Source organism: Telopea speciosissima, chromosome 9, assembly GCF_018873765.1.
Source record: "Telopea speciosissima isolate NSW1024214 ecotype Mountain lineage chromosome 9, Tspe_v1, whole genome shotgun sequence".
NCBI classification, from domain to species: domain Eukaryota; kingdom Viridiplantae; phylum Streptophyta; class Magnoliopsida; order Proteales; family Proteaceae; genus Telopea; species Telopea speciosissima.
In genome coordinates, this window is record NC_057924.1 from 45338255 (window position 1) to 45350049 (window position 11795).

Sequence of the window (11795 nt, forward strand, 5' to 3'; positions counted from 1 at the left end):
GCATGAAACTACAAAGAGAGGCTTAGGCGGCTTTGTGTTTGATGCAGATTCATCATCAAATAGGGCTTGTTTCATTGGGAATAAGTGTAGGGTTGGGATATACATATGTTGGGCCTTTGTTCCCAAGGGTTTTCTATGTATTAGGCCAATTTAGTGGGCCTGAAATAGGGGTATATAGGTTGCATACGGGATTAGCCCAATACATAGTTTTTATTTTGTGTTTTTAATTGAACCGGTTTAAATTGGTTGCATCCAATTGGTTCAATTGGTCTAATTTAAGTGAAGTGATCCTATTGGCTAAGAGGTTCTTATATCCTATTGGCTAGTAGGGAATCTTCTTTATTTTAAGTAGTTTAAGTTGTTTTAAGTCATTAGGACTCTATTTTGAGTCTATTTGAGTTTCCTAGTCAGTTTAAGTTGCCTAATAGGTTAGGGATAAGGTTAGGCCATTCCTTTTTAGTGTCTAAGTCTATTTTTGAGTCTTCTATATAAGTTTGTAAGGGAGGCCAGCATTGTAGACGAATTTGATTAATAAAAATTAGTTTTATGCTTGCTGCCTTTGTTGCTGCCTTTGCTCCATCGTGAGTGTGCCTTGTGAGTAATATCAAGGTTGCCTTGTGAGTAATATCAAGGTTGAAGGGATTGGTGGATCTCCAATCGACTCCTTGCATTGTGAAGATCGGGAGGGCTACTACTTATCTCCTTGCATTGTGAAGATCGGGAGACCCCATTGTTCATCTTCAAAGTTGTTGCCATTGAAGACCTGTAACAAGTAAGAAATTCTGCAACTATTCTTCTTCCTTCTAGAAGGTCATATACAAGGTGATTTTCGTGAGAATTCTGCCCAGCCAAATCTAACCATTAGAATCTGCTAAAAATTTGATCAAGTCTTTCTCAAACCCTAAGAGAGACTCGATTCAAATTTCAGCACCATCCACCCAGCCGATTGTCTGAAATTACAGTTTTACCCCTCTCTCCTACTTCTACTAGGAAACCTCCATAACTCCAAGTCTGTCCATCAGTTTCAAACCAAACTTTCAGCATACATCCCTTACATCATTGTTGACACTCTATCCAAGTTTCAGCCCCAAACTCCCACTTTATCCCCTCCATTCCTTCACTCCATTAAAACCCAAAACCTGCAACACAATTCTGTCCAGAACTGCAGAATTTTAAAACCTTCCCAAATCCTATTATTTTTATACCATATTGACCCCCTAGACCTGCCCATTAATACCCTATAAACCCCTTTCCCAATATCCAACCCTAACCCTAGGAATTGACCTAAATCCTAGTGCTGTCCATTCGAATCAGCAGCCCCTTTTTTTATTTGATCCTGTTGTTTGGCTCCTAGTAGGTCTCCTACCTATCTAGGACTACATTAGTGTTTCTTCCATGAAATTATCAAGTTTAGCCTCAGTCTTATTCGGACTCTCGGCCAGTTTTCAATTTTTCTTGTGCAAGTCGGGATTGGTGATTTGACATTTCCCTATCATTGTACCACTTAATGCAATCCTGAGGTTCGAAACACTAATTTGGGTCACCATGGACCCACCCATGCAAAAGAAGCTCAAATAATATGGTCAGTGGCAGCTCTGTAATTTCATAGCACAATTCAAGACTCTTTTGGAAGAAGAAAAAGGACTTTAGGATGTATGAGTAAGTTTAGAAGGGCCGGCAAACTTGGTATTTCATTGAGATAAATTATAAAATAGAAACCGGTTCAGAATATACGACTTTTGTTTTATATAACAGATAACAGAATAGGTAAATACTGGTTTGGCCTTCTTCAACCTTTCGATGGGAGAAGAGGGGGCAGTATACCAGACATGTATGTTCCTGCTGAAACCCTCCCGTTGAGCACCCAATCAACCTGAAATTTGAGATGATGGGCCGGAAACCCTATCCCTAATGCTAGAACACAATAGCAATCCCAAAAGGTTGCTAAATAAAGGTTCGGATATTCTGCAACTCAGGTTTGACGACCCAAGAGCCAGATTTAGAAGTTCTAGTGAGAACTTCTGGCAGAGATCAAATCTCAACTCAAAACTGTACAGGATGGGTCGTTTCTATCACAGATATGATCCTTTAAAATTTCAAACTGATCCGTATAGTATTAGTAGAGATCGATGTCAACACTTTGGGGCTGCAAGTACTGCACAGAAACAGGGGTGGCCAGTAAGGGAAGAGAATAACAGGGGGAAAAAAGAGAATGGACATAAACAGAGAAGAAGAACAAGAAGAGAGATTAAGGCCCAAACTGAAAAGAACAGGAATCAAATCAAGGGGAGGAGAGAGAGAGAGAGAGAGACCTGCAAACTCACAACTCTTAGCAGCAACACCAAACCAAAATTTTCATTCAGTATTCCAAATCTAATCTTTCGTTGGTTACAAGCATCCACATATAAAGAGAGAAATTCCTACATCTCCAAAACTGATAATAATTGTTCAAGGTTTCATAGAAATTTTGCAAAATATTTTAGTTTGAACAGATGTCAAAATGAAACCTTGAATGATATACAAAAAATGCACACGAAATGTATCGATTTGGTATATTTCTTTAGTAAAATATGTACAGCTTTGACCCATTTCATTCACTTTGCTGGTTTCAACTCCAAGCGTTGTGCAAACCCCCTTTTTTGTGATTTTTTTGCCAAATCACTCCCATACAAGCATGAACACCACCATGTGAACATCAATTTTTAGTCCCCAAAAAAAAATTTATGGCCTCGTATGAACAACAAGAATAAAATCAGCAATCCTTGGAACCTACTCATCAAAGTAGTGATGGAGTATATCAACTCTTCAACAGTTCACCTTGAATATTCATGACTTCATGATGATCATTCTTTAAGACATTCTCAGCCATGATTTCATATTTCATGCAAGGGAATTGATCACCAACCTGAAGGGCATCTTTTTCATATATTGGATCAGCAACAAAATTTGTCTCCTCACAGAATTATCTAAGTGTAGATAATTTTGCTGAAAATCTACCATTGCTTCATCCTTGTCTTTATTGTCCGCTGTAGCTTCTTTACTGCTATCTTCATTTTCAACTGTATGCTCTAGCTCTTGAAATAAAGAAGTATTATACCTTACAAAATATCTGATTTTCAACTTGAAGCATTGATTCCTCCACAATTGGTGTTATTTGTCACATTCACGATCTACATCAAATTAAACCTCTCTTTCTTGGGTCTTTTGAAGGAATTTAATCTACCAACACATGCAACTTCTCTTCAACAATTTCTCTCTTTTCATTTGACGGTTTTTGTACATTAAGATTGTTGTTCGACTTCTAACCCTCTTCAACTTAAGAACATAAGTTTATAGATGAATATTTAACTTTTCTTCAGCTCTAAATGCTTTTTGGTAGTACCCTTATTAAGGGAAAGCTTCCTTTGGATAATTTCTGGTAGGTACTTGTTCTTCAACTCTTGTTTCATCTCTTTGAAGTCCTACGCTCATGTCTTCCAACTCGCCTAACCTCATGGATTCCCCATCATTCTTTAGTACGACAAGTGAATCGCATACGGACAAACCTAAGCTTCCTCTCATCCATCCAGATGATCAATCCTAATATTCCTCTAGAGAAACTAGCCAATCAAGGAACAGTTGTGTGCATGGAGAAGAACTCGATCGAAACTGCAGGTTTCAACTGAGTTGTCTCGGTTTCACAGTCTACCGACACGAGATATGGGTTGACTTTAAATTCGACCTGGTTTAGCTGGGTTTTGACCATATTTCATTAATTTCGCAAATTTCAACTTGAACATGTACATAAATTCAATTATCCCCATCGAAACTTGAGGACACCTGGCTCAAAACCAGGACATGAACTAATTTATGCCAAACATCATTTAAGTAAATGGTTTTATATTGTTTATTTCATTTACTTAAGAAATTATTCATAAATAAGCAAATACCACTCTATTTGAATCCAATAAAATAATTAAAAAAATAACCCCCCAATTCAAGAACAAAAACTGGATTTTTGGTGTTAGGTGAAAATTTCAACTTTCTAATATTGGTGGTTTTCTCAAATCTAAAAATTCCATAAATTTTAATATGGTAAAACATAGCTAAAAATCAAAATAGCGATAAAATATTCATTTGTTTTAATATCTAAAATTATTTTCAATCATAGCAATTTTGACAACATTCACACACACCAAATAAGGTTTGACCGAAACATAACTCCTTCAATATAAATCAGATTTAAGCAATCTTGGATTTGTTAGAAAGCTTACCAACAAAGCTTCCAAATAAATCCAAGATTGTTTAAATCTTATTTATATTGAAAGAATTATGTTCCGATCAAACCTTATTCGATACCAAGTCCAAAAACAATATACACTATCAAACTTGGGTCAAATCCACAAGTATTAATTTGGGTGTTCTCTATGTGAAACTAATGCATAGATTGGGTTCAAAATGTCAAAAATAGGCAGCAAAACAAGAAACAGGGCAAAAAACCTTCTGGGCCTCGAAACCAAGGTTTCGAATTAGCCTGGAGAAAGTACCAGGTTATGACCAAGATATGGTCAAAACAAGTGTCGGCAACGAGTTCTTGATGATTGGTTGTGGGTCTATTTGTCTAGCAAAGTTCGCAATTTCTGGCTTCACCATTTCATAGTGTTGTTCTTAAATGTACTCTCTTTGTTATTTTATAATAAAACCGTCTTCAGACAACTTCCAAACCATCTCCACTACCTGATTAATAGAATATTTAAGATTCTCAATGTCATTTCCATCATCTCCACCATTATCCGCAGCATTTTCCATAGTTTTTATACCAAACAATGTGAACCAATTCCAGGCCAAAAAAAAAACCAGCAAGAAACTAGTACTGTAAGGACCACCGAAGAGGGAACAGAATCAGATTTTAGATGAAAATAGTAACTCAAGAGAGACAAATCAGAGTTACCTAATATTATCATTGAGTGGTCACTTATTGTTGATGGAATAAACCTGCAAAACCTGAAGTGATTCTGATAACAGTATAGCTGATTTTAGCAGAGTCCTAGTGCTACCAGGACGGATAGAAACAAACCCGGAGATGTAGTAATTGATCAGAAAGAATTAATAGCAGAATCGCAGAGTTATAATCAACTACTGTGTGAACTCAGCACAAAATAAGTAGAATATCGCAGGAACTCGTGACCAGTAACAGCTCAGGAAATTAACAGAACAAATAGCCGCAGGGTATAGGAACAGAGAAAATCTGAGCTGTGTTCTAAATAGAAAGCTAGACAGATAGGATAAACAGGCACGGAATCCACCTAATCCCCACAGTTGGAATCCACCAAGGACACTACTGAATCCACAGCAGCAACCACTGAATTCACAACAGCAAAAATTCAGAGAAACTAAAAGCTATATTTCAGAAATTCATGTCTGAGGTCATAGGCCACTACATCTATTTATTAGATATAATTCAAAAACTGGCTCACCCATAAACTGACTTGGAGCTACTTGGAATAGTCAAAAACAAACTAGTATGTGACACTCCTACTCTAACTAGGGAATCTTAAACAGAACATAATAAACTTGGAATGTAATATGGACTCAAATTCCTAATAATTCTACGACTTAGCTAATTTCTAATGTTTAAAAAAATCTAAACTACACCTACTTGGCTAAGCTCATAGTGCTAACTCTTGCTTATAGTTTAGGACCATTGTAGTGGCTTATTACAATGAAAACCCAATTTCCAACATGTAGATAATGGTATAAACCAATCCCTTTTTGTGATTATCCTGCAACATCCACAAAACCCAAAGATAGGTGAATTCAGATGAAAACTCCATATAATTAGAATTTTAGAGCCTAAACACTATTTGCAAGAAAAAAGAAAAATTCCTTTTAGCTGTCACAGAGCATAGACTCCCCTCGAGGCAGACACTAAAAATAACACTAAACCTTGCACGAAACCGTAAAATTATGAAGTTAGGCATTCCTAATCCAAAGACTGATCATAGAGGCTAACACATAATTATTCACATCTGGGGGAATGCCTAGTCAATGGTTGCACAACATCATAAAATGCAGTATAGTAAGAACCTAAAAAAATTTCTATTCAGAATCTTGAAGCCCATTAGGGTTTTTTTTTTTTTAATTTGTCAGAGGTCACTGTGAAATGCCATACACAACCATGCCACACCAGGGTAAAATAGAGGTAAATTGTGGCAATGCAATTCATTAAACTAAATCTACCAGGCATGCGTAGAACCTTGCAACTAATGTAAAGTGGCCACAAGATCAACCAAAGCAATTGTCAAGTGGAAGAAAGTGTCAATTTAGGCACATGATCTTAATATAAGTGTTGGTAATAATAACTTAAGAAAAAAATACTGAATAGGAAGCTGCAGGTAACATACCGACAATGACCCATAGCCATAGAGGCTACTTGAGGAAAGCATGCCCAAGCCACTTCCACTATCAACCCTTTGATCATAACCCAATGGAGCAACAGAAGGGACACTAGGTAAGGCTGAAGGCACAGAAAGACCACTACCACTAGAATAAAGAGAATCAGCAGCAGGAGGAGGATTGCGACCACTGTCCCTGTCTTTCAAGGCATAATCTCGAAGCCTCAAAACTATTTGAACAAGCGCATCCCTCACACTACTCACCTCTCCAACCACCTAAATGAGGAACAGCAATATTAAATAAATGATTATGACATTGGGATTATATACCTAAAGAAGGCACAGAAACAGACCTCAACGAGCTCATCATTATCGCCAGCACACTTAGGTTTCTCACTTTTCGATATACGTACATCAGCTTTAGTTCTCTTCCGGATTTCATTTATAATAGAACCACTCTTTCCAATAATACACCCAATAATTTTAGATGGAACAAGGAAACGGGTACCAACAGTGTCGTCATCATTGTCATTTATCTTCTCCTGCAGCAATAGAACAGCTTCAACTGCCACTGATTTCACATCATCTGAGGACTGCCAACAAGTTGAAGACACTTATCATCAACATGCATATAGAAAATTGATAGGAAACTACATCTGAAACGGGGGCAGGAAGAATTTATGATCCCACCCAGGGAGATCAACTAAGCTCACATTAAATTCATTCCAATAATAGAAGTACATTCATTCCAATAATTAAATCTATTTGATCCGATTTTATTCAACAATCAGAAGAATGAATTATGATGTCTGACACAAGCTAGCAAACTTCTAGGGCATGTTCCTCTGTTTTGGCAAGAAGAATTCCTTTGCCGGAATTATCCCTAAAAAATATATATATTTAAATTAAAAAAGTGGAAGAAATATTTCAATTCCATGGATGTCCAAGACGGGTTCTTTGTACAGCAGCGATGACAAGATGAAATGATCTCATTCAACAACTAATAGAAAAAGCAAAAAATGAAAGGCCTAACCTCTGTTGATGTGATAGTGATTAGACACTCTTCACGATCAACTTTTTTGTCATCAACCTCAATACGAGCACCACTTGCCTGCCTCACACTTTTAATGGAACTTCCTCCCTTACCAATAACACGGCCAATCTTGTCATAAGGACACAACATTCTTACTGTCAACTCCTCAGATCGAGATGGAGCTGCATAACCAGAAACCATGGGAAGGGCATTTGAATACACTGGCCATGCACTACCTGTGTCTGCATATCCAGGTAGATCTTGTACATGAGGTGTAGCTCCCATGATTGAGGGCATAGATCTGGAAGCAGGAACTATAGGATCGGCACTTGGATAGAAGCCTCCAGGATAAATAGGGACGTCTGATGGAATAATGATACTAGGGGGTGCTTCTGGCACGGATGTCTCAAGAGAAACATCTTCTCTAGGAGAGAACTTGTACATGATACATGATATGGCATATAGTGCCTTTTTTACTGCTTCAGCATCACCCGTTATCTGCTCACAAAAGTAATTGCTCACTGATCAGAGAAAATGGGGTTGAAAGTTAAATAAACAAACAAGATAGATAGCGTGCATGGGTATTGGTGCATAGGTATTTCACCATATAGGAAGTACCAGAAATGTCTGATACACAAGAAAACCAGGCAACAGAAAATCTTAAGGTCAATTACAATAAAATTATAAACAAGAATCACATAAATAATATACTAGTACTAAAAAACAACACTCTAGATAGATTATGGTTTTTGTGTAAATAAAAAGAAATAATGTTGTGTATCCAACATGTAAGCTAGATATAGAAGCCCAATGCCAAAATGATTGGTAAAACTCAGACTCCATTTTCTTGGGAGCTAAAAATTGAATTCTTGAATCTAGTTCATATTCTAGTCAATTGTTACACTGAAAATACACTCAAATAGTAGAACTTCATGGCAATGTAATCCTTAAACATGACTAAGTTTAACTGGATAGTTTTTGTCAGCAAATCTACGGATAAGCATATTTCAACAATCAGATCAAAATATTAAGATCTTACTTACCAGAACAAAGTTGTCGAAGTCCATAGCACATGAATGAGTGGGGTCATCTGTTTCCTTTGGTGTAACTTTGATGTTTGCCCTTGTCTTATTTCTTAACTTCTTGATAGTTGACCCAGACTTACCAATGATATTTGCGGATTGGCTAGTAGGGACAAGAAGGTGTGCTTCCTCTTTATCTTTTTGTTTCTTGTCAGAATCTCCACCAGTATCCAATGCATCGGCAATGGCCAAATGCACTTTGAGAAGAGCATCCTGGGCTGGGCAGAGAGGCTCCATGTCTTCATCCTCATCGTCAACCTCCACATCGCTCTTGTCCTTAACATAGCAATATATTGTGATCACCCGATCCTTAGCTCCAGGAAAAGGGTCCACAATCTTCACCTTTGCCCGTGTCTCTTGTCTTATTGAATTTATTACTTTCCCACTCTTACCAATCACACTACCAATAACATTGTCTGGGCAAAGGATGCGATATACAATCAACTCACCATCCCCTGAATCATCTTTATTGGTTGACCGTTTCTTCTGGTGTTTTCCGTCTCCATCATTATCCCTATCCCTCTGCGAACGGTAACGCTTGCCAGTCTCACCCATTCTCACCAATCAGTATTTGGCAGCAGAAACTGCCTCCTGGATGCAAGACATAAAATATCAATTAGCATAAAAAAGAACCTCCCAATTGGTATACCATAATAGAAATAGTAACAAATCATGATTGGAAAAGGGTGATGCATGGGGTTTTTTTCTTTTTTTTTGTTTTTTTTGTTTTTTTTTTTTTTGGGGGGGGGGGGTGGAGGGATTGCTATTCATCAAAAACTTCCATGGCTCCAAAGAGCAGCCAACCCAATGGTATCATATATAGCCATAAAGCGTCCATGGAATGATTTAAAATTTTGAGAGTTATAAGCGCACAATACACTGAATTCTTCCTCTCTTTCAGGGGTCGAATACCACAGACTACAGAAATAGATTCAATGCTCAAGGACCCATGAAGTATAAGAACATAAAACTAAATTTGCAACGAAGAAAAGTACCTTTACCAAACATAGATACTGGGAAAAAAAAAATCGACTCCGCTAACATATACTCAAGCAAGAACAAGGGGGGATGGGAAAGGGGGAAAACACCAAAAAGCAATAAAATAAAAATTCGAAGACTGAAAAGGATAAAGAGAGAGACAACAAACAGAATGAAATATAAACAAATGCATAAAAGGTCAACATTAAGAAGCTGAAATTTTCAGCTACGTAAAGATCCGAACAGATGTGAACCTTAATCACAACAACAACAACAAAAAGAAAAAAACCAGGTAAAAGAAGGAATACTAAATCCTAACTTAAAACACTTCACAAGGGCATCTCATCCATGCACAGAAAAGGGCATCAAAACAAAACCTAACCCTAGAGAGAAAAAAAAGATACCAGGAAACGAAGAACTTGACGACTAGAAACGCCAAAACCCAGGGAAAAACCATACCTTTGAAGAGCGAGAAGACGAGCAAAAACCCCAAAACCCTACGAAGTGCTGCCGAGTCGCTGATGCTTGACTGGTGCAAACCTCTCCCGATATATAGAAAGAGACAGGAGGAGACACCGAATTCAGACTTCGAAAGAGTATCATTGGGCCCGTTCGTACGATAATATATAGTTGGGAACCGGCGATAGGAGGTCGTCGAAGGAGAAGATCTTGTTTAGTAAAACCGGTTCACTACCTACCTTAAAAAAAAAATAAAACAGGTTCACCGGCAGACCGCCATAATGGACTGAATTGGATCATTCCCAGCCCATTGGTCGATGTTCCGGTTGGACCAAATTAGTTAGCCAACATTTTTTCTAGCCCGAAATATTCCCAACGAACCACGCACCATTGGTTTTTGGTACAAATGTTGTTTAAAACAATACATATTTGTATCTGTCGAGGTGGAAACTGTCAAGTGATTGGAAGAATTTTCATTTTTACCAAAAAAGGAAAAAGATTGGAAGAATTTCCATTGCCATTTAGAGAGTGATACATAGGGATGTAAATGAATAGCCGAAATCCGCTTCTGAATCCGTGTCCGTATCCATTTAGCACTATCCGAATCCGTCCGAAAGCTAAACGGATACGGATACGGATAGACTATAGCTATACGAAAAGCTATTTTTACATGTAAACGGATAAAATATCCGATCCGTATCCGTTTAACACTATCCGAATCCGTCCGAAAGCTAATCGGATGCGGATGCGGATATAGCACTATCTGAGCCGAATCCAATAAATTGAACATTTTTATTTTTGGGTTTTTTCCCAAATGCCCCCTCAAATTGCCCAACAAATACATCCTTGAGCTTTCACTATTTTCAAATACACCCTTACTTTCCAAACTTTGTAACACTCTAGTCGAGTCCATTAGTCTAGGACGTTATGTTCAAATGTCTGGCCTTTTTTGTACATGGTTAGACCATTCTGCCCTTGATCAATTTGTAAAATGATAAAAATGCCCTTACCTGGAAAAAAAAAACCTACAACTCGTCTTCCCCAAATCGTTTAGGATTTGAAAAAAGGGAAAATTGCAGGTTTTTCTGTTTGAAAGTTGGTTAAATTTGTAGGGAGCATTAAAGTTAAGAACGATTGATTGTGAAAGAGAAAGAGCATAAAGCCACTATCAGTTTGATCCAAACCAACCGAAACTGGAAGAAATGGATTGAAACTCGATGGCGCCCTCACCTGCTGTGCATCCAAGTGTTTCCTCACCTTCACAAACCGAGGCTTCGAGAGACCGATGATGGTGTCACCGATGGCTTCCCAGAAGCGACACGAGACACAACAGGGGAAGCAAAACTGATATCAATATTGGCCTCATTTGCATTCCCACTTTTGGAAGCCACTCCATGACCAGGTTTTGATGAGTTCATTGCCTCAAAATTGGGGACTGATGACTTCCGTTGAAATTGTTCGAAGAAAAATCACTGAAACTGAAGAGGAAGGGGGAAGGGATCTGACCTTTGGAAGCGTTAGGGTTTGTTGATTGCATTCGTGGTGTGGTCGTCCGAGTTCGAGAATCTACCAAAGCCGGCGACATATCCTTCTAAAAGTCATGAAATCGATCAAAGAAACGATTTTCAAGTGAAATCAAATGATGGAACGATAAAAGCAGTTTTGTTTCGTTGATTGAGGGCAACTTGGTCATTCTACCCTATCAAGGGCATAATGGTCTAACCATGTACAAAAAAGGCTAGACGTTTGAACATAACGTCCCAGACTAACGGACTGGACTAGAGTGTTACAAAGTTTGGAAAGTAGGGGTGCATTTGTACGTATGGGCAATTTGAGGGGAGAATTTGAAAAAAACCCTTTATTTTTTGG

At 38.0% G+C, this 11795-nt stretch overlaps 1 protein-coding gene across 1 annotated transcript in view; it reads right to left on the reverse strand.

Annotated features, from left to right (window-relative positions):
• LOC122638949 (KH domain-containing protein At4g18375-like) overlaps positions 1-9972 on the reverse strand; it is a 28762-nt gene extending 18790 nt beyond the window's left edge. The window contains exons 1-5 of the mRNA XM_043831801.1: positions 9932-9972; positions 8451-9085; positions 7408-7905; positions 6728-6967; positions 6382-6650 (exon numbers count right to left, since the gene is read on the reverse strand). Of these exons, the coding sequence (XP_043687736.1) occupies positions 6382-6650; positions 6728-6967; positions 7408-7905; positions 8451-9044 (1601 nt within the window). The 5' untranslated portion in view covers positions 9045-9085; positions 9932-9972. The remainder of the gene's footprint in view (positions 1-6381; positions 6651-6727; positions 6968-7407; positions 7906-8450; positions 9086-9931) is intronic.
• Between the last annotated feature and the right edge of the window lie 1823 nt (positions 9973-11795).